This window comes from Epinephelus moara, chromosome 12 (genome assembly GCF_006386435.1).
Source record: "Epinephelus moara isolate mb chromosome 12, YSFRI_EMoa_1.0, whole genome shotgun sequence".
NCBI classification, from domain to species: domain Eukaryota; kingdom Metazoa; phylum Chordata; class Actinopteri; order Perciformes; family Serranidae; genus Epinephelus; species Epinephelus moara.
This window is the reverse complement of record NC_065517.1, coordinates 18,242,991-18,267,266: the sequence shown is the minus strand read 5'-3', so window position 1 is coordinate 18,267,266 and position 24,276 is coordinate 18,242,991. Positions and strand designations below refer to the sequence as shown.

The 24,276-nt window shown below is 40.1% G+C and overlaps 1 protein-coding gene across 1 annotated transcript in view; it reads left to right on the top strand.

The window, feature by feature from the left end:
• nudt14 (nudix (nucleoside diphosphate linked moiety X)-type motif 14) overlaps positions 1-22,827 on the top strand; it is a 31,258-nt gene extending 8,431 nt beyond the window's left edge. Inside the window, exons 2-5 of the mRNA XM_050058315.1 lie at positions 7,479-7,522; positions 16,752-16,816; positions 17,932-18,232; positions 19,975-22,827. Of these exons, the coding sequence (XP_049914272.1) occupies positions 7,479-7,522; positions 16,752-16,816; positions 17,932-18,232; positions 19,975-20,224 (660 nt within the window). The 3' untranslated portion in view covers positions 20,225-22,827. The remainder of the gene's footprint in view (positions 1-7,478; positions 7,523-16,751; positions 16,817-17,931; positions 18,233-19,974) is intronic.
• The last annotated feature ends 1,449 nt before the right edge of the window (positions 22,828-24,276 follow it).

The following is a 24,276-nucleotide window of genomic DNA, read 5'->3' as shown; positions in this document are numbered from 1 at the left end:
CCATGATTCTCCGTCTCCCCTGGGCCATTGAAGCCGTCCCCGCCCCCCTTCTCTCAGCAAGTGGCCCGAGTAATGAGGGGAACCCCACCATCTGTGGGTAGTGACAGGATACTAGAGAGGGAATGTGTGTGTGTGTGTGTGTGTGTGTGTGTGTGCGTGTGTGTGTGTGTGTGTGTGTGTGTGTGTGTGTGGTTTACTTCGTACAGTATGTGGTTGCTAGAAAAGAAATCATCTTTTTGGTGTTTGATCGATGTAGTCTGTCATCGCCAAAATGATTGTGAGACCATAATCAAGACGGGTGTTTGTCTTTGTCTTAGTCTCTAACTGATACTGTTGGGTTTTTGTTTTGGGTTTTTGTCTTGGTGCAGCTTTTTTTTTTTTTTTTTTTTAATTAAGGCCATGTTTAGTCCTGCAACTTCCTGTTGGAGAGATATCGTTCTGACTCATTTCCCCTCCCTGGAATCACTTTTCTGAACTGACAGACCATCTTGGAAATTATTTTTTCTCACACCTTCCACCATCTGCTTTTGCCAGAAATCTCTGAAAGCTGTAGCTCCCATTTATCCTGGAAGGACAGCACACTCTTTCTGTTTGTGCTGTAAAGCAATCTCATACTATATGCCTTAACATAGCCAAATTTGATCTTTTTATCTCAGTTTTGTCCTTCCGTCCCCACTAAGCATGTGTTTTTTTACTCCTAAAAATGGAGCTTTTTAAATAGAGTGGCTTTATCTGTGACAGTTTCCTGCGTTAGTGTGGACAAGGAAGCCAGAGCGTCCAACCACAGCTGGCACAGACTGTTGGGAAGTAAAGTTAAGGAGGGCAACTTTCTGTTTCAGCCAAATGCTCATTTTATATGTCAGTATACAAACTCTCTTAACAGGTTACAGCCAATGTTGGGCAGTGAGGCATTACTTAGGAATGCATAGGGCTGTAACCGATGCAGAATTATTCCAGTCAAACCGGATTTATGTGTCCAATATGAATATTCAACTATTTGTTCCTTTTGTATCATATAGAGTTTGAGAGTTTGAGCAGGGTTCAGTGGGACATTCAAGTTAATAGTAGCCTTAGTAGTTAACAAGCCCTGTTTGGTTCGGTTCAATCGAACTCCAGTTCATTTGCCCCCTAAGTGCGGTTTGGGCAGGTGTCAACACCGCAATCACACTCGCGCCTCATTTTCAAACTGTATGGTTTGACTAAAATGAACAATGACAGCAATATAGTCCACGATGACCAGCACTGAAATCAACCTGCGTAGTTGTCCCTCCATTATGAGATTAGAAAGTGTCACATTTATCTTGCAAGTGTACTCTTCTTCAACGTTTTGTTTACTTCCTGGATTTTTCCCACGTGGAAATTCTGACCTATCAAGAGCAGCTTTTTTGCACAAGGCATTTGATGTGGTCCACTTGTAAAGCTTCTAGAGCTGTCAAATAAAATTGCCCTTTAGGGGATTAATAAAGTTGTCTTGAATCTTGAATCTTGAATCTTGAATGCTGCCGTGAGAACACGAACCAACTCTAGGAAATTATGGAACTTTATAACAAAATTAGTCCCTGATTCAGACCAAAGCAAGACAACTCTAGGTCTGAGAGCACCCTCACTGTACGTTCAGACCAGAAGCTTCCAAAGAGGCAAAGTCTCTCACGACTGTCAAAAATATTTGTGGCAGCTTTGGTCGCTCTAGTCGCTCATCACGTGAATCATTGAATGTTTGATCGTGCTTGTCGGTTTGAAGGAGCCGCAAAGCAGACTACTGGCTTGAAAGCAGCGTAGTTGCTGCTTGCTGTTGTCCAGTCAAAAAGCTCATAGTTGGCCTACAGAGAGTTATGTTTGGTCAATGAAAACAGAAAACGTATGTCATCCCATTCAAACTAAGCAAGGAAGCTTTACATGCTACGTCGCAACATTAGTCTGCAATTCTCTCCTCTATTACTAACATTACACACTTTATAACTCACCAGACCAACCAACTACCACCGCGACACTGTCCCAAGCCTCATTATAAAGGACTGAGTGGGCGCGAACGCAAGTAATAAACTTTTCGATATCCATTGTTGGAACAAGTGTGCTGTAGAAACCAAAGTTACACGGCTTGTTCTCTGGGACCCGCTTCATCGAAGCACGTCAGCATTCTGATTGGTTGTTGCCGAACTGCATCAGAGCTCATTACCATAAAGTTAAACAAGTTTTAACTCCCCTCCGGACCGCTCTGGTCGCTTTGGTCGCCCAAGACGCGTGGCTGACGACCAGGTTGCCCAAGTCGCTGTTGGTTTGAACATACAGTCAGACTTATCATGGGTCTAGGTCTGCAGCTGCCTCTACCGGAGAGCAGCATGAAAGATAAGAGCGCTCAGTCAACTGAGGGTTCTCTGACTGATGATTCAAATCGTCGACTGTCATGGGGCTGCCCTAGTAATGCGTTACAGTGATGAAATTACTTTTTTTAAGTCACATTACAGTTATCCCAGTAATGCTCTAAAACTTTGACAAGTTGGTGTCGGCTTTCTCACTGTCTTACCGGTATTTTGATGGAGGGCTGATGTTGGTATGGTCTGTCTGCATTCAGGTGGCTGGTTCGGGATGTGTCAGCTTGGGGTTGGAGATTTGGGGAGGTTTTTAGCCTTGACAACAACAGGAGAAATGCACTTCCTGCTAACTTCAAAGTTGTCTTACCTGCTGTTGTCTTGCCCACTTTCAGAGTCACCTAGTTTTGTTCAGAGTTGGGGGGTGTGTGAACCCTGAAGCTGTATTGTGAGATGAGGGCCTGGTGCTGCATTCGGTAGCTTTTGGTGGTTAGTAAATACCTCCAAACCTCAGGCAATCTACATAATTCATTGTGGTCATGGCAAGACTCAATAGGCTCTGTAGTGAATTACGAGGATCGTAAATGGTGCTCACTAATAGTTTTGCAGATGATTGTCTCTAACTTTTCAGAACCACAAACCATATATTTGTTTTCTGAATACTGGTGCTGTGTTGTTTGTGCTGTAGTCTCCACAAAGCACTCTTTCATTTAACAAACATTTATTAAAACCAAGAATATCAACAAAAGAAGGAGTGGAATGTCCCACTGATTTATTCACATGGCTATGTTGTTATTAGTTAGTTCCCAAATGTTGTGTTTCCAAATGTTGTGTTGCTAACTCTTCTAACTTCAGTGCAAACTATAATGCAGTATACACTGAGTGTGCCCTGTGCAGAGATGGAAATATCAGTTTGACATACGCAGGACAGCTCTAGTGTACATCTGTATTTATAATCTACATCTAAATACCCCACAATTTACCTGTAAAAGGTTCATTGACATGAAAAATGCTCTGTCTCATAAATTATTCAGTAAGCACACTTTACAAAGCAACAAGCCATGAGAAGTGCATCTCCGCCTCAGTCACGACAAGTGATTTATCACACACACACACACACACACACACGCCTCACACTAGTTTTGCTTTCACTGACAAAAAGTGAGAGGGGTGCGGCTGGCTTGGCCTCAAGGAGGAACGATGGCGTGTAAGAGGCTCGGCACACGTTGTTGACATGACAGGTTTTTGTGAGAGTAATTACACCGGTAGATTGTCTGCAGCTCAAGAAGAGCATCTTTCATGACCTGACTGCACAGTGGAGAGTTTTGATGATGTTGACGCCTCACTAATGGCTGACAGCTGGAGAAAAGATGACTAGTGTTACGTGTGTCTTCAGGTCTTACTGGCTTAGTGTATAAATTCCTGCTGCATGAGCCTGCAGTGTTGCTTTATGGACAATTTAAACAAAATATGGATGGATGTGACGGAGACAAACAACAGATCATCACAGAGCTTTGATTCTCTGTCCAAACCCAATTGGGCCAGACCTGACCCGCCAGGTTTGGGCCAGGCTGTAATTAATCACATTACCCCAGGTTCCCTGGGGTAATGTGATTACCCCCAGCTTTAATCAGATCAGGTTGGCATCAATTTTTCATTTAATTTTTTTCTGTTCTTGTTTTTTTAAATGCATATCTAATGGTCTTAAGGTGCATGTTTGACATCATGTCACTAATATCTGTTACTGCACGAAAATACATTTTTTTATCGTGGAAATTCGGGTTTTAAGTTGGGCTTGGTCCCAAAATTGCTGCCGTGGCCTGATTTTTTTGGCCTGATCATAGCTCTAGATCATGAGAGTGGAGAGGATGAAATCAGTCAGTACTTTGTATTGTTGCTTGACTTATATGATGAATCAGTTATCAAAGTTTTATGGTGATTGTTCTTCTGACTGTTTATTTTAGGTGCATAGGTAAAGTAGAATTTGCTGCATTGATAGATATGTGCTATAAGTTATTGCAAAGATTTTTTAAATTCAAGTCAGTTTTTTTTCAGGATGATCTGAGCTCAGTATGGAAATGTGCATACAGTAAGTCTTTATCATAGACCTGATAAAATAGCTGTTGCAGTAGATACAGGTGACACCATAGCAACACCATAAGTAAACCTAAACCTACACAAACTTTGGCTCTGTGCTCTCATTTCACATCACAACATGATTGTTAATGATCCATGAATGGCTTTATGTTAGCTTGGCTTCACACTGAGGCCCTGTGGTCATGACCTGTTAGGTCATGCACTGGTCATTTAACCATTTGTTAAGATGATATTGAGGACTTCTTAAAAGCTGAATATTTTTTTGTTTCTTTACACAAACTGTATGGTATATAGACGCTTGACTGAAAGTACGAATTAGATTATATTTTATGGATGAGTAATAGTAGTGTATTCTTCAGTATTATGCCACTATCATCTCTGTTATATCCAGTTGAAAATGCCACTTCATTAGCTAATTAATCGTATAAAATGCAGGTTAGCCTGTTATGGGTAGAAGGAACCCAGGGTCACAGATCCATCATGTCCGATGTATCTGAGGTTTACGTAAGGAAGTTGCCCTGAAATAAACTCTGTATTTTGAAACTTAGACGAAGTGTGCTTTAATTCTCACTTTTTGTAGGACTTTATTTAACTTAAGCGTGTTCTGAGGTCACAGGGAGCTATAGTGTTGCACAGGTGTTTATGAAATGTTTTTGCAACATACATCTAAGGAACGCACCCATTTTATATTGGCTGATATTCGCCTTGTTGACCGTCTTAGGCCTATTGGCTGATAAGATCACATTCAATGATTGCAGTTTTGCACAGGCTAAAAAACAGGGAAAACACCCTATTGTTTCCCTGGTAATGCTACATTGTAAACAACATTGACAGAAGAGAGCTAGTTGCATTAGCTGTTAGCAATCAGTAGAAGGAACTAAATACTACTGAAGGTTTTATTGAGTAACATTATGATGCATTCAAGCTCTATTCAGTTTAAATAAGTGCTGGGCAAAGGCAAATTAAAGTGTTATCATGATGTGTTCAAATGTAATCTTGTAAAATAAAGTTTTTGGCAAGAAACCTGAATAAATCCAGCTGTTTGGTGTTTGTTTGCACAGCAATATAAAATGGATGTTAGAGAGGGAATTACATAATATTATATATGGTAAACAGAGCCAGGGTAATAAAGGGCTGAATGACTTTAAAACAGTTTAGTATTTTTATATGATAAAGATTATCGGCTTTTTTTTAGTTTTATTTCAAAAATCGATCTTGTATGAGCTCAGAAAATTTTGACTGTCTGTGCATCCCTATGTACATCACCTCATCAGGCATATCCTGTCAGCCAAATTCATACCAGTCATGAGAACGAAACTGAGAATATTCAGGATTAAGTCTTGTGAGAAAGGACACAACCCCCACACTCTCTTCAATCACTCAAATCAGTCAGTAGCATTTTAAGATGTATGTTGGTTTATTCCTGTTTTAGATCGAAATCTCAAAGTTGTACATCTCACACAGTGGCACATCCTAACTCAAACCCTGTTGCCACAACAGTAGCTTTATTATGTCTAATTCTATCAGTGCAATTAGTTTGCCATTTCTGCTCCTCTCGTTTCTTGGGTGGTTCTGAAACTGCACTGCCACACTCGCACACACACAAAAGAGGAAGGCACATCTATTGTAGCTGAAATAAGCCTGTTCTAGTACAGCTGTCATCCCTGCGTCTGAAAGAGCTTGTGGGTGGAGAGGAGGTGTAGCCTAAATTTGAATCAAGGCCATATTTCCTCAGGCATTGAAAATGTAGGCCGACTTTACCATATTTATACAGCATGCGATGTGAAGACAGGAATATATGCTACGTTTTCAGTTTAATTCACACATCTTTGCTGAATTAATGTGAATGATAGAACATAGAAGTCAAATTATATTGAATGGCTTAAAGGTGTTACTTACCTGACCTCACCTGCAGCTCCTCATCTCACCTGTTCACTGTAACTGCTCTTTGATTTACTGATTTTACCGATCTATGTATTGACTTCACAGTAAAACTACAAACACCTTTCCTCGCTTCACCTTGTATGAATGAAAATAACCTCAAAAGGAACTACACTACCGTCACTGGTTGCGTCATTGTCTCCTAACACTTACTTGAAAGTAATGGGCCAACAATCAGACAGTGTGTTGTGATGGTGTCTCTTTTGTGCTGGTCACACCTGCCTCAGTGGTTTGATTGGAATCGAGCTGCTGGAAATTTACTGAAGGAGTGTTCAGCTGCACGACACGTCCTGTTGATGTAATGATTTGACCGCTGGGCATATAAACACTCAGCTACACAAACTTGTCATTGAAGTTTAGTAACTACAGGATATGTTTTAGTATTTAGTCATCAGGAATCTCTCCTTGAAACTAAGTCAAGCAGTGTGGGCTGTGGATTCTTTTCTGACTGAGGTGCACAAACAGTCACTCCCAAAAAAATCACCCACACTAGTCTATAGGGGCCTGTAAATATAAATCAATAGATATTAGGACATTAACAAGACAAAAAGGTTTTTTTTTGTCTCAGTTAAAACGCACAGGACGTTCCTGACATTTTGCCCCAAGCTGCCAATTTCTGACACTGACAGACAGCATATTGTTGTCAGTATTTGCTGTAAGTTGTGTATTGAATTTGGCATCCACAGTAAAATTGGCTTCATATTTGATAAGGAACACACATAGCAAATTCTTCAGCAAAGTTGTTCCAGTAACTATTATGACTTTTTGCTGAACTACCGTTGATAGGTGCAGGCCCAGTGCTTTTTGATCTGCATCTGCAGATGTTTTTGTTGGGTGTGGGTTGTGATGTTACTTCAGCATGCCCAAGCAAGCATCAGTTGTGGGGCAGCTGATTGCTTCTATAGAAATCATGTTAAATAAATAAATTAGCAGAGGTCTAACTTCCTGCCATACAAGTCACATACAACAGAGGGAGTGAGAAGTTGGGGCACACTAAATACTCAGTGTATGTGCAATTTCTGTATGTACTTCTGTTTTGCTCAGTTGTCAGACCACAATATTTGAAAATTCAAATAATGGTGCTTTTATTATTTTTACTTATGCTGTTTATTTTGTCTTATTCCCCCACAGAATGGCACAAAGAAATCCTGGGACTTCATGCGAACCCATGATAGGTAAACATGCATTTTATTCTTTACTGTCGCTGGATAGAAGCATTCGATGTGTGCACACGTGAACACACTCACATGTAAAAAGAGATTGAACTGTCAAAACTTTTTTTTCAAAATGGTCTAACAAATAAAACATGCTTACTCAGAGTGGGTTACGAACATGAGGTAGAATAGGTCTAAAAAACAAAGTGGATTTTGGTCTGCATTGCCAAGACTTTACCTCTAAATAAAGTCTGCCCATTAAAGAGCTTTGAAATGTAAAAAAAAAAAAAAAAATGTCAGGAGACTTTTTGCAATCTGAAAAGCCTACCAAGCATTTAAATATCTGAATCTGATCTACCTCTCATGGATCGGCAAACAAGGATGAATGTGGTGATCTAAGCTCTAAGGACCTTGATTTGCACCAATCTTGACCTATACTAAATCTTATATATACTCTTCAACCTGTTCCTTTTTCTTTTCTTTTTTTGATGGACTATTCATGTGTTATTGCCACTTTTTGTGTGTGTGTCCTTTCACCTGTATATCCATTATTAGCACTTCTCCCTCATCGTATTTATATACCTTTATTCTCGAGCATCTCTAAAAGATGTCAAATACTGGGAGCACTGTCAAACCAAAACAGACCTTGTTTTTCTCGAACTGGCGCCCTGTTATTCCACTTGCCCACGGCTATAACTGTCTTGAGCTTTGTGGGGGGCACTTTAAGAGAAATATCACACATTTGTGTCAAAACCCTGGTTCCTACTCCCCGCTCTGCCCAGGGTACCATAATGCCCTGAGGTAAGTCTCAGGTCATTTAAGCCCTCTTTCCTCCATTCCTGACCCCAAAGAGAGGTCCCTGTGAAAAATAGTTCCACTGAGACAAAAGCAGTAAACCTCAAGCCTGCACTTCCTAAAGAAAATGGCCCATGGGAACATCCAGCTTTCCCCTGTGGAAATTCTGCCAAAGTGTTATTCCCCTTTAGTGTATATTGAAAGGATCCAGGATTGTTTTGCATTTTTGTTTAAGTGCGCATGACGTTTGCTCCTCAGCAGGACAGTTCTTGTCACAATTCAGGAGTGCTTTGCAAAAATGTGAAAGACAGATTTGGGGGTAACGTACTGTAAAATATCTAATTTAGTGAATGTCTTAAGGAAGATAGCCCTTTGCTCATTCCTTAAACACCTCCAAAGATCAGTTTCCTCATGGATGAATACTTTTCTTTGTAGTCAAATGAAAATAATTTGGCTCCATCTTTCAAACATTAACCTTCAACATTTCTTGTGATTAGTCTTTAGTCACTTGATTTTGTAATTGACAGGATAGTTAATTATGGGTTTCTATGCTTCGATGCTTCTTGAAGATGTTGGTCTTTCATTGGTCATTCAATTGGTTACTGCTATTATACACCATCCATATATTCTCCACCACTGATCTGGTTGTGGGTCCACTGACAGCATTGTAAGCAAGGTAGCCCAGAAGTTCTTCTCCCCAACCATGTCCTCCAGCTCCTCCTTGGGGTTTGCAGACCAGAGTACCTCCACAGGAAGGCATCCAAATCATATGCCCAAACCACTTCATTTTGCTCCTTTCAACATGAAGGAGCACTGGTTCTCTCCAAGCTTCCTTCCAGCCTAAAGACTCACCTTTGGGGACAGCGCGAGTTTGACAGGAACTTCTCTCATTTTGAAAGCTTTTATCCACAGTAGGAATGTCAACGATAAACCATAATCAGTTAACCAAAAATATTTTTTACCATTTACATGTTAGTCTATAGGTTAATTTTACTAGTTCAGTTTACTGCTCTGCACACCACCCGGTCTGGTAGGAGCTAGCTAGTTAGCAACGCTGCTCATTCAGCCATTACCACGAGTAAGGCCATCCCTTAATACATCTATGGTCCCAACCTAACAGTGTTGCTGTGGAAATATTGTGCCCACCCTCCAGTCTCCGCCCAGCTTGCCCTGGTGAGTAAGCGGCTTCATTTTGGGCTGTAAAACCCCCTTTAGCATTGTTGACTATATTATCACTGTTAGCAGTGTCAGCATGGCTAGTGGTGCTAACATAGTAAACAATGCTAGGAGGGTTTTGCTGTTCAAAATAAAGCCACTTACTCACCAGGGCGACCTGAGGAGGGACCAGAAGGTGGGCACAATGTTTCCGCAGTAATGTGTTCAGCATTACCAGTCGTAATCACAAACTGAACAGTGCCGCTAGCTAGCTAATGTTAGCTTCCTTCTGACTTGGGTGGTGACCAGAGTGTGGGCACTGGGCATATTTCCACATGTAATGTGTATATGTATCTGTCATCAAAGCCAACAGAAAATAAAATAAAGGGCAAAACATTTACATTATGAAACATTAAAATTTCACCACCTCTGAATGGATAGCACTTCGAAATGGGATGCTAAAGCTTACTGAGTCAAAGGAGCGACGGACTAAAAGGAAAGGTCTCTTGTATTTCACATGTTTTTTTTTTGTTTGTTTGCTTTTTTTAAGTTCCCGGTTAGTTACCAGTTAATGGGTTAATGAATCTGTACCTTCAGACTCCTCTACCACGACAATCTGGCGTACTGAAACACTGGCTTAACCTCAAACAACAGCAGAGGTGCAATATTGAAATCTTCATACTGGTCACTGACCACTTCTTCTTGGGTTCTGCTCGACCTGCTGACCATGAAACAGGATGGATATACCAAAAATTTCCTTCACTAGTTGCTACAATTTCAGAGCCTTAAAGGCGTCTACAGGGACAATGCATCTCTAAATCTACAAAACCACACATAAGCTGGATGGGCACCTCCTACTGCTTTGTTATTTTGACACCTATGTGTTTATGGGAGTGTTTGCATAGGGGGGCAAGTTTATCACTGGAAGTGACTTTTAATGACAGACAGTATTTTTAGTTGGTGCAGGAAATATGCGAGAACCTGGGCAACAGAGAGATGAAGTTCATATGTTGAGCCCTCACTGTAGTCCTGCTCTCGTGTTCTTGTTCACTTCCTTGACTTTCAAGCACTTCTTCCTTTCCTTTCCTTTGGACTATAATATTAAACAGATATTATATGAGAAAAAAATCATAAACTCAGTGTTGAGTAGCCACAAGAGAACACATTACATAATGAGGTGTGAATACAACAAGTTATAAATTATTAAACAATACCACGGTTGTTCTAAGTCCACACAGAGATATTATAGGAATATTATACATGGCTGAAAAGGATAAACTGTGAACTAGTGTTTGGATTGTTTATGATAGGTGTACTTCTGGCATGTCCTTATTGTATATATTGATAATATCCAGTGACTGGGGCAAAGACTGCTGGCTGCACCATTCCAGCAAACGGAAATGATTTTAGAGTCTTGAGTATAATTTTATTCATGTTCTCCCAAATTCAGCCTGATGTATTTGGTGTCATTAGAAACTTTGCGATCTCCACCAGGAGTTCAAATAAAGCTGCGTGGCTTAGTGCGTTTAACTGCACAGCATGGGTTTGTAAAGACAAGGCCACTGGCAGGTCAGTGGGGTTGAAGAGGTTAATAAATAAGGTGTGATGGAAAAATTAATACAGCATAGTATTGCAGTATTTTAGGGGGCAATGCAGTTTGCAGTCCACCAGATAGACTGCAGCCACGAAAATGAAGTAGGACGAACAGACTGAAAGCTTTATCTTATTAGATGGAACAGTTTTTGATAAAGTTTCCCTTTGGTGATAGACTTAACAGTTTGAATAAAGGTAATAAATTGCAGTATAATTTATCCCAATACTCAACATATTGCAAAACTTTTAAAATCACAATATACTGTATGGTGATGTAGGTGTCCTGATAATGTCATATCGTGGGGCCTCAGGTGATTCCCACCCCTAATACTAACAGTGAGTAGTGCCCCCCATGCTCCGTAAGTCTTTGTAAAATACTATGTCAGAGTGGGTCTTGTGATTTTCCACACATACAAAGCAGACTAAAAAAGCTTCAGAAGGGACGGTGTAGTCTCAAGATCATAATTCAGTCAAGAACCTGGGGTGATGTCAACAGCAACCATTTATTTACCTGGCACAGATTCTTACAGTAATTATTAGATTTCTCTTTATTGCTTCTGTTGAAAAATGTCTTTGTCCAACCCTTTTTTTTTTCTTCACACTGCATGCCAGCTGAAACCATACGCCTGTAGCAAATTTCATGCATCAGATTAATGTGCGTTTTATGTTGTGTTGTTTGTTTTAAAGATAGAGTTAATTTCTGAATGTTTAAAGTGGATTGGTCCAGTACTGCCTTCTAAAAAAGTGTAGGAGACATGTCCCCAAATATTCTGCTTCAATCCATATTTGTGCGCATTTAGTTGTTCAAAAACAACTATTTAACTGCAGTCAGAAATCACTTTGCCCTCCTGCTTGGCACACACAAAGGGAAACATACTCCTGTACAATGGGTCTCTTTCCCACTGCACTAAAAACCCACCAACACCCAGTAACATCTGGCTTTTGTACATAATGGCAAAGGTTACAATCGCCATTCACACCTGGGTCAAATGACTCTGCAGTTGTCACAGGTATTTATTGTCTCCGGCTCTGATCGGCATTAATGGAAACACAACACCCGGGTGAAAGCACTAGATTAGTTGCAGTGATGCACCCCTACAGAATACTGTCCGTCTGCAGCTGAGTTTGAAAGAGAGACAAAATAAGTAAGAGATATAACAAAAAGTAATCACCGTAACACTTTCTCTCTCGCCTTCATGCTGCTTTCTACTGTTTACTAACCTGTTTTCCAGCATGTCCTTTGCAGCAAATGTGACACACCAGTAAAAAACGAAAAACGGAAAGGCATCCTCATCTGCAACAGAGCTCCACTGTCAACGGGAAAGGAGTCACAGCCTATTTTTAGTGGGTTTTTCTAGTGTCTAATAAATCCACGTACATGCGCTAATTTTAGTGGAAAAGGGGTATAACAGCACAATAAATTACATTTATATAACCACAATGGCAAAACATCTATTTCAACTCTAACACTGTTGTAGTAAAAATAAAGACTAAGTCACTGAATCAGATGAATCACTTTCTTCATGTTTATAAAATATGACGACAGACATTCAGAGCTTCATTTGAAAACCTCAACAGAAGCATTGAATGTAAAAGATGACATTTGGTAGAGCCTCACTGGTCAATAAAAAAAACAAACACTTTCTGTCACGTGGTGCATACAAATGTACTGTATCTCAATTAACAGAAGTTTACAGAACTTAAAGTAAATTTAATTGGCACATAACCCAGTTATTCCCTCGTAAGAGCTGATGATAGTGTCTTATTACCATAAGCCTCACAGCACACCCAGTAGTCACCTTAAGTCCTGCTCCTCTGTCTGCTATAACCCAGTTTTCCCACTGCCCAGCCAGGAGCCCCGCAGAGAAAGCTTAACGGTGCATGAAAAGTCCTGAGCGTCCGTTTAGCCTGCTTCTTGGTTTAACCATTAGAGCATTTTTCTTCAGTGGGAAGCTGTAGAACAGCAGTAATGGTGTGGAACAGCACTACAAGACCCAGACCTGCCCCAGGGGACCGCTCTCAAGCCTCAGGCCCTGGTGTCCCACTTTTAGCCCAGATCTACCACATTATCTCATTCATACTTGTTCTCTGTGACGATATCTCCCCACAAGATCTTTTACAGCTGTAGGCTTCCACTAATATCAGTACTGGATTTTCATTTCTCAGATGTTTGGTACATAGCCTACTTGCTGAAGAACTGTTTAAGTTTTGATGGCTATTCTCCTTTGCATTTATCAACATGATCTGTGGATTAAAGACAAAGACATTGATGGAGTGATGAGTCAAGCTCTGTTCAATTTCCAAGGAAGAAGGAAGTTTAAAAAAAATGCTCTGTGTCCTCTCTGTCAAGGAGATGAGAGTCAAGAAAGGAGTGATGGAGGAAGGAAGTGGATGAACAAGTGGCAGAGGTTACTATAGCTGCCTTGGCCCAGATTTGAGGCCCTTAACATGGAAGCTTTTTAATCAGCAGCTGAGACACAAATGATGTTTTCTTATCACACATCGAGAAGCTGTTGTCGGGGACACAAATCAATAATGTGTCTTTTAGCTGGCATATTTTGACTTTTTGTCATTGTTGTTTTTTCATAGCTCTGGTCATTGGTTCTATCACCAATAATATCACTAAACTCACTCAGTAAATTGCTGAGATTTTTTTTACTTCTGCAACAGTGAAGCAAAATACAGGTCCAACAAACAAAAGTGACGAGAGTTTCTGACAAATAGCAAGTTAAATCAAATTTATTTGGAAGTAAAATCAAAGCTGAACGGTAGTATTATTACCCAAACTGTCATGAACGTCCCTGCAGTGAGGAATTATCATATAATGTATTAAAATAATGAACGTAGCCACTGTGGTATCACCCAGTGGTTTGTAGACTCCCATTTTGATGCTTACAGTTCGGCATTTTTTATGTACCATGTTGCTCAAACTGCCGGCAGCTACCGGCAACTTTTAAAGTAGAATACTTTCTTGCATGTTACTCAGTGCATGACTCGACATCATAAATCAAACACACCTTAAATATCAACATGATAACTCTGACCATTGCATTTAATTTGAATGGCTCTCTTGCATGTCATTCTCCTTAGTGATGAATGGATCTGTAAGCACTTAAAAATATATGTGAATTTCAGCTGGTTTATGCAAACTGCAGATACTGTATTTCCTCACATGGAGAAAAAAAGTGGCAGAGCATCGTTCCAGCACTACACCGGGGCTCTAAATACTCCGGTCCGTTCTTTTTTTTGTACTGGAAATGTCGTCCAGCCCTGTTCTGGGATGATCAGCGAGTTGCAGACAATGTCGGTGAAGAGTAAATGCAATGAGTTCTGGACAGAGCAGTGACGCAGTTATCATCTGGTATCAACCTCGCTTACATTAACAGTACTGTCTGCAGTCTAAATGCAAAAAGGTTTAGGTACTGAGGGTACTGTATTGAAAGTGTTTGGTGGAAATGCAGCTATAGACTATATTGATGCCTTGCAGACAGCCTGTCTCTCAAGCAGCTCTGCCCTTAACTATGTGTAACTTTAAACTTCAGTGAAATGACAACGGGTGAATTGTATAAAAAAAAACAACAACACCTTTACAGTTGTCATGAAGGTTGAAATTAGCTATAGAGATCAACACTGTTTTTTGTACCAGGCTGTAAATGTATTTATTTCTGCTGTAAAGTGGGGCACTTAACATTGGTGTGGATGGGGATCTATTCTGTTTTGGAGCCAGCCTCATGTGGCTATTTTAGGAACTGCAGTTTTTGGCACTTTTGCGTTGGCTTAATATTTCGGCCCGGAGGTTGCTGCTTCGGAATTGTCAGTCTTTTACCTCCAAATAAAGTGGTAGCTTGTTTATTACCTGTCTGACTGTCCACTTGTGTTTACTTGGACCTCAGTTTCCAACAGCATAACTGTAACCCCACTGTAAGTTTCTGGGCACTTTTTCATTTTAGCCTTAAAACGCCAGGTCAGCTAACATGCCTACATATTGTTGAAAACAGGCTTTGGACTTTACATTTAAATATTGGTATTGCAAACGGATATTAAATCAGTATCAACCCAGGCGCTGCAGAAACCAGTTGTAATTGCAGCGTCCTGGTTCCCTCTCACCATGGGAAAGACAGGGCAGGGCTTCCTGCCGCCTCAGACACATCCGCTTTCCCAACACCGACCCCAGGCCTCAAGTCTCCACTGGCAGCGACAGTCACGCTCACATACTCACACTCACACTCACACTCACACTCACAGACACACACACACACACACACACACACACACACACACACAGCAATGAACCACCTGTGTGTTTACAGCTGATTGAGTGCCAGTGGTGAATCATATCATAGTGACCTTCCTTCTTATTTTATCTCTACATCCTGCTTGTTGAATGTCATCGTTTAAATGTGGGATGATGTGGCCGTCTCATTTCACAGGAATGTAGTTAGTTTCGTTTTCATTTGACACTTAGCATTGATTTTATTAAAATAAAGTTTCAAAGACTGTAATGCATTGCTTTTAGAATTTAGTGAACAAAAGGAAAAGAGTTTTAGTGCGCAAACTAGATGTGTCATACAGAAAGCTTCGGTACGGTAGCCTGGATTCTCCTTGCATTGCTGAGGAATAGGAAAATTGTGTATCTCGATAAAGGATGCGGACGGAGTAATGGGTAGCATTAAAAACAACAGACATGAGTGTATTGACATGTGTCTTAAGCCACTATCTTTCCCTTTATTTTTTCAAATGGTTGTTAGAATTCAGTCTCTTGTTTATGCTTTAATTTCAGGTAGTTGATTCAGACTTTAACCATATTTTTAATCCACATTTTAAACCCAAATTATGTTGCCAGCATCTGCTTGACCGCAAGGGTCCATGTGAATTTCTTCTTCCAATGTCCAGGGGTTTGTATGGATAGTCCACATTCAGCCCAAAATTTGACACTATGGACTTGTTGGTGGAGATTCTCAGTCATCCAGGTCATGGTAATCTTAAGTGCTATATTTGTAGGCAACTGGACTTGCTCGATTTTCTTGAAGACATTTCACCAAACCGAAGTGAACCATCTTCAAGAAAATCAAGCAAGTCCAGTTGGCTGTGATATAGCACTTAAGACGCTGTGGACTGTTTCCATACCGTGTATACTGACACACGGTGAGCAGCCTTGTGTATGCGGACACCCTGTGTGGTATAGACATACTGTACAAATGCATCCACTTCAGTTTTAGGACGATGTCTGCCCTTATACTTACTGTCCAACAGGAATTGCCCAATAGAAAGATAAACTAGGCGGTAATATGGCACTCTGATTGGACGAGAGGTCAGTTAATAAGTGGTTAGCGTGTCCATTCGTCCAAATATTTCAGATACTTAGCATTTTTGTTAAAGGGACTCGTCCTTGTTGTTTCCCAGAGTGATTTTCGTGTTACATTATTTTGTCATGTTGATCTTTAAAAGAAGATTCACATGCCTAGAACACTTGTTGAGACACCATCCCGAAATGTTGGACACTCCCTTAAATATATTAACCCCTGACTGCCTTTTTCTCTGATAAGTGGTGGTTTTTAAAAAGCTGATCCAGCCATGACCAACTGCTCTCCTGGAGCCACATTCTTCTATATGCTAGAAGATAAAACCAGATCAGTAGAAACATTCAGTGTCAAAAAGAAGCTTTCTGATTTTACTTAAACTTGCCTTTTTGTCTCTTTCCCTTTAGTGTATCAGTGCTGATCTTCAACACCAGCTCACACTGTTTTGTCCTCGTCAAGCAGTTCCGTCCAGGTAAGTTTCCACCGCACCAAGCAGGAGACTAACTGCACTCTGCAGTCGAGTTAATTCATTTTCCTCTTGTCACTCAGCGAGATCTAGGTTGTTATATATATCCTGTGGGCACTTTCACTAAAAAAGCAGTACATTACAATCCCTGTTTATTCTACTAGATCTCAGTAACAATGCAGGCTCATAAATAGACCGCAAGAGGCCCCATTACAAAGCCGCCCTAACCTCCTTTGGCGGAAGTCGCCAGGGACTGTTCCACACCACACTGTGCTAAATTCAAGGAAGTCTGGGCATTGATATATTTTTTTCCTCTCCTCTTTCATTTCAAAAAAACTCCTTTATCTGAAAGAAATCAGAGTTTGTCTACAAGCTACTGGGAGTGTGCGATATGTTGGTCTGCTTATGGCATCAGACAATAAATGTTTAGAAATATGTTTGTTGTTCAGGGTCAATAAAGGGTTTCATTCAGGAAATTGATTATGTTTCATAATAATGTAATAGTTTATGTTGGGGTTAGTAGAGGCACTCCTTATTTCAGGTGTGGCAGGGTGCCTCTATTATAAAACCTTTATATTGTACTGATTTAAAATCCAGATTATTATATCTGAATATTATATTGCATTGGGTTAACATCTGAATTTCCCAGTCCATATTTACAATTAAATTAACAGTGTTAAAGTCAGCATTTTAACTGTGCATGGAAGCTTTCAAGGATTAACATGCATCCTATGGGGCTACAAATAACGACTGTTACAGCAGGTGTTAATTTGTCAATTATTTTTTCCATTTAATTGATTAATTATAGTCTATAGAATATCCAAAAATAGTGAAAAATGCCCAGCACACATTTCCATAGCATTGGGTTCATTATATTCAAATAACATTGTATGACACCAATAGTCCAAAACCACAAAAAACTGAATTCAGAATGATATGAAGCAAAAAAAAGCAGCCAGTCCTTAATGTTGAGGAGCTGCTGGTAGTAGCTGTAAAACATATTCTTACTTTTAAGTTTATTACTTTAAAAAAATAGACGTGTTAACATGTTAGACAAAAAGGATTAGAGAAAAGTATGCAAAAATGTCAGGTTCGACATTCTCTGTCTTCTCCACCACCAGCTGTATACATGTGTGAGTGGGAAAGGACCAAGATGCAGCCGCCTCAGTCTGCTGAAAAAAGTGAGGAGGGTGCCACCGAAGCTGCCGCCCCCGCCCCTGAGTCGCAGGAGGGCCAGTCGGCCTCAGAGGGGGAGAGCTCTTCTCAGTGGCCCCCGGCCTCAGCAGGGGTCACCTACGAGCTCTGCGCCGGGCTGGTGGACAAACCTGACCTATCTCTGGAGGAGATCGCCCGGCAGGAGGTGCTGGAGGAGTGCGGCTACGATGTGCCTGCCTCTAAACTGAAGAGGATTACTTCCTACAGGTGAGCTGACCGCACACATTTGTGTGTACTGAAGTTTTGTGAATAAACTTGATGAAGACCTTTTACTTAAAACCTGTATATTCCCAACAGAAAGAATGTTTTCATGCTTTTCATTGTCTTATTAATATCTGCTTTAGTCACCCCCACTGGATTTTTCATCCCGTAACAGTTAATATCCTGTTGTCCTATTTGATATCATTTTAATTTTTAATTTCCGGACCTCCCTGAGCCTCAGAAACACCCCACATTTTCAGCTTTGCTTCTTTATCTGGATTTATTGCAGTGTTTCCCACACAATCATTTATTCGTGGTGGCCTGCCCCGATATCAGCATTCACACATTTTGGTGTTCATGCCTCTGCTCTGGTGATAGCCGTGGTCGGAGGCATTATGTTTTCAGGTTATCTGTCCGTCCATCTGTCCCATTCTTGTGAACGTGATATTTCAATAACACTATGAGAGACTTTCTTCAAATTTGGCACAAACCTGCTTGGATTTAACAAAAAACTGATTAGAATTTGGTGCTTGGAGGGAAAAGGTCAAGGTCACTGTGACCTCACAAAACATGTACTTATCTCAACTATTCATACACTAATTTTGGCAAATCTTCACACAAATGTCTAACAGGATAAAATGATGAAGTGATGACATTTTATATCCAAAAGGTCAAAGGTCAGCTTCACTGTGACATCATAATGTTCTGCAAAAACAGTTTTCTAGCCGTTACTCAACGTCATATCTCAGGAACAGAAGGGGAGACATTTGGTCAGATACTGAATTGGTGACATTAATCTTGGGTGTGGACCTTGAAACTGTGTTGATTGTATAGATCATGTGTGCTGCCAGGGGAAAGATGTATATGAGGCATCCGTGTATTCACAGACATGGATGTAAACTGTAACTGCAACTTGACTGGTTTGCAGAGGCATACAACTGCAAAGTGGTAATTCTAGTCTATGTTTGGAGCTGAACTACTCATTAGGAGTATCTACCGTTCAGTTATTCAGAGCATCACACTCTCAGAGCACAGATTCACACAATCTGGTGCACGATGAAGGAAAGTATGCATTTTCATGAGTCCAGTTTGAAATTTTTTTTGAAAATATTCAGAATCAAAAATGTAACCTAGAGTTGGTGACTTTTAGACAAAGTGCCATAATGATACCACATTGGACTGAAGAAGAGCAACTACAAATGCTGAGGTTATGTTAGTGAGTTAGAAAGAAGCTTCAGGGGGATCATCCATCTTTGTCAACAGATTATTAGCTCACTGTCTTGATACAGAAGTTTAAAGTTTTAGGAGATGAGCAGTCCCACATTAAACAGCAGCACCTGGACAGCTTTGACCGACAGCTCTCATAACTGTGCTTTTGATTTGACTTGAACGCCTCCTGTGACTCTGTTGGTGTTGTCTATGACCATTGTTATGTGTGGGCTGCTTCCATTAAATAGATAGGTATCGTCTTAACCCTCAGGACCCCTATGAGGGTGTTTCTGACAGAGGCGCATGGTGTGGTGAAGTTATGTGCTAATAGTAGACAGCACAAGGTCTGTTGGGCTTAAATGGCTAAGAAATGCCTAGAAAATACTAGTGTTCATGTATGTTGCTTATAACCAGCATTCAAAGACTGAGCTGTACAGCTTTCATTCGTCTCTGTATCAAGATTGGGTGCAGCAGTATGTCTTCATCTTTTGGGCAAAAAATACCAGTTTATTTTTTCTCTCCCTTATCCTCCCCTACAGGTCAGGCGTAGGTGTAACGGGGTCCAAGCAGACCATGTTTTACGCCGAGGTGTCTGACGACAACTGCGTGAGCGCAGGCGGAGGTGAGCCACGGGAGGGAGAGCTTATCGAGGTGGTCAAAGTCCCGCTGCACGAGGCCATGACGTTTGCTTACGACGAGCGTATACCCAAAACCATGGGTGTCATTTTTAGTTTCATCTGGTTCCATAATAACATGTCTCCCAAGTACAAGATCTCCACCAATGTGTAACTAGTATTAAACAAACCCTCTTTATACCATGTATTCCAAATTAAATCAAACACTGGCCCAGCACATCCACTCCTCCCCTCATGGCTCTTCATCCTGTATTGCCTTTTTTGCTTATTGGTACATGATGAAAGGTGGGCCCCTTGTCTTGTTGCCAACGGGTATCTTTAAGTTTTGTCCTGTTTACCTTTTTGAGTTTCATGTGGTCTTAATATTTTTCCTAAAAACTAATTTGCCATAGCTGGTTGTCACTGGCACATTTTTCTCTTCTTGATACTTTTTTTAAAATCTGTTGATTTTATTTATTGTGCCATCTGTTATAAATGGCTGCATATCACTGATTTCATTTGCCTGCCCTTGATTAAAGGAATACTCCACTGTTTTTAGTGTAGGCTCTTGAATGTTACCAGCATTTATAAAATACAAAAAAGTATTTCAAACACTCCTGATATTGGCTGAGAAAGAGCCACTTAACACTCTGCCGACAGTCAAATTCCAGCTTGTTTCAAGGATTCTTAAACACCCAACATTCATTACAAACTCTGTGATGCTAACCAACCATGTGCCCTTGATTAGCCTTGGTTTGCTAACATTTTAGCATGCTAAAGTAAATATTTTTTGGGGATTCTTGCAGCCTGAAATGCCTGATTTCACAGTAGCTTTTCTAACAAAAATTGCAATGCATGTTGCGATGTTTAACGTTTAATTTTGCGATGAATTGCAGAGGCAGGTAAAATTCTAAAAATAGTTGCGATACTGTCTCAGATTTAGAGCCTATGAGCATTCAGTGGTTCCCACAGATCAGCTGATGCAGCTGTCCAATGCGGCGTTGAAGGACTGTCGTGGTGAGCTGGTCTCCTGCTCTCTCTGCCCAGCTAACACGAGCTAACAAAGCAGCAGCGGCTAACATCCAACACCAAGCCGTAAAAGAGTCCCAGCAATCTTAGACCAACACCAAAATAGCTCGACTCTGTCATTAAACCCGTCAAAAAAAACAACGTAACCATAATGTCAGTCATGTGATGCTAATGTTAGCCCTGTCACTGTGTGTCTGTTACCCACAACCCAGGCACAGAGCTCACACTCCTGCAGCAGCAGTCTGATGATAAATAGAGAGTAAGAGACAGTAGGAAAATGGGGCAAGGAGGCGCTGAGCGACTCAATATGCTTTGCAGCTCTAAAATGAGATTTTATGCATTTTAAATATTTAATTTGCAGTAAATTTGCTGTGATTGGACGAGGTTGCAAGCTGGAGCAGAATTCATGGGGATTGGCTGAGATCGCAACATCCTGGAGGGCCTGATATATGCATTGGAGTTTATGCAAACTTTTCTACTTGCCTGACAAAGTATGCTAGCGTAATTTTGCATAAACAATACACGTTACATTAACAATGGCGACAATTTTTTGTACCCATCATGACTTGAACCATTGAAGTTATCGAGATAAATTAAAAAAACAGTGGAGTATTCCTTTAATCCATGATCCAGTAATGCAAAAACTATGCTAGTCAATGGTGGGGCCTTGTAATGATTGAGGTGTGAGGTGTGTTTTAACCACCACTTGTTCAAGCATGCCTCAGTTAATTTCTCTGATCCACAGCCTTTAAGCAATACTTATCATAGTACCCCAGGCTAAACAATCACTCAGTCACTGAAAGCAACTCTGCTTGAAAATCTTCATAAAGTCAAACCAGTGGACATATTAACAGACTTTTTTTCTTCTACAAAAAAGTGGAAATGTGAGTTAGGTGTTCACATCACAGACAAAGCATACATCTACCTTCCCCTGCACAGAGGGCCTAATCTCAGTTTTAGGTGTTTTCAAGCACAATCCTGCTCTGAGTTACAGATACTTGTGCTGTAACATGTCAGTGAATAGCTTCGATTTAGCTTTTGTTTTGAAGGAAGCCTTTTTACTCTGTTGCATGTTTTGTTCCTGAGATAAAGACACACTGGAAATACAGTAGAGAAGACTGTATAAAGGCTAAATCCTCTATTTTTTATCAGTTTCATCACGATCAAATTCATCTCTAGAGAGTTCACTTTATACCCGGCATGTCAAGATTACATTTTGAACACATTGATGCGGGAGTCGGAGCATATTTAAAATGACTTGAACCATCTAAAAGATTGCCTTTGGTCATAATCCATTTCGGAGTGAATCTGTGAAGTAAACTTTGGATAGTCATTAACACACAAATCTAATCTTACAAACAGTAGTTTGCCAAAATCTCAGGTCCAAATAGTCAAACGTTCGGTCAGGTTCAGGGTGGATCTCTGAATGTGACGATGACCAGCATTTTATTATATTTCAAAATCACTTGGAGCTTAGAGGCAGCAAGGTTCTTACTATGTGTTAGTATTTTTCTTCATTCTAAAAGGGCTGGTACTTCATATATTAACTAACGTGTGGAAAAGAAGAAATTCCCCCACCTTGTAGTTTTCTTAAAAATATGCAAGACCTACAAAAACAATAGTGTTTTTAGAAAATTACTGCTCACTTAAAAAAAGACAACACATCTCATGATTTATACAGTTAGATAACAAGAGAACTACGCCTTTGTTTGTAGTTTGGAGGGTAGAAAACATGACAAGATGAAGTGAATTTAACGGTTATTTAAAAAAAAAGAAAAAAAAAAAAGAAGACCTGCCTGAATNAGATAACAAGAGAACTACGCCTTTGTTTGTAGTTTGGAGGGTAGAAAACATGACAAGATGAAGTGACTGAAATTTAACGGTTATTTAAAAAAAAAGAAAAAAAAAAAAAGACCTGCCTGAATAACTTGGTGGTTTTGTTGACTACAANAAAAAAAAAAAGAAGACCTGCCTGAATAACTTGGTGGTTTTGTTGACTACAAAATGAAATTACAAATTACTGTGAGTTAGTTATTTGTAAGAGTTTTAAGTGCAACGTTGATAACATGTTGAACATACTGACGGCGTTAAAGTAAAATCAAACAAACACAAAAAATAAATGTGAAAACGAAGAAATACTCCAGTGAATATGATCATCAGTCCAGGATTTATTTTTGTTCTTTTGGGTTTTTTGAACCCGAAGAACAGCTGACCTGACAATCAAATGTGAACATTTGTCTTCTTTTACCCATAAAACCTTGTGATTTTTGTCTTTTTTTATTTATCTGTTAGGCGTGTGTACTTCAGCATCAGTTTCAGGCATCTCACGGTTATCTGGTGCCGCTTAAGCTCTAAATGCATCGTTTTTATCTGCACAAACAAAGTGAAGAGAATTTGATTCAAGCAAACTTAGTATGCACCACACAGTGAGTCAAATATTTACACCCAGACTGTGTAGGAATATATGCAGAACCCTGAAGCCATATTTATCTCCCCCTACGCCCAGTCATTGAGCTTCTTAATCCTTGGGTCCATCCAAGATCATCCCTTGATGTAGGATTGTACGGTTTGCTCAAACTGCTTGAATTCTTTTGATTTTGTTGATTTTTATATTGGAAAAAGAAAGATAACTCTCATTTGCTCAATTCAAATCCAAAATTTCAAACATATAAAAATACAGGATGTATCTATTTTAACAAGTTTGGAAAAATGTGGAAAGCACCTTTGGAAAACCATGGAATGACCACTGGACAACTTGTTAGTGTTTTGTGTAGCGTGGGCTAAAAGCTTGGGTTGTAGTGCAGGGCTTTTTAACAATATTTTCTTCACTATATTTTACATTGTCATAACCAGCCACCATAATATCCTGAAATAAGTTTCTTATCATTTAGCTTTTAGAAAGCTATCTGGCACCTTATCCTCATTAGATCCCTCACCCTTCTTATTTCCTCCATCGTCTTCCATGTGACATTGACAACGTTTACCTGCATAAATATTCTGGGTCTTTGCCCTTTTTCCAAAAATGACAATATACCTACTAAGCTGTTTTCATGACTAATGAAAAAGACTAGTCCACTAATATTCCCTTTCACATGCAGTCGCACACACTCCGATTAACATGCCCTAGCATGTTGTCTGTCACATCAAAATATGGAAAAATGGATAAGCCGTCTTTTATTCCATCAATCACCTTCTTGA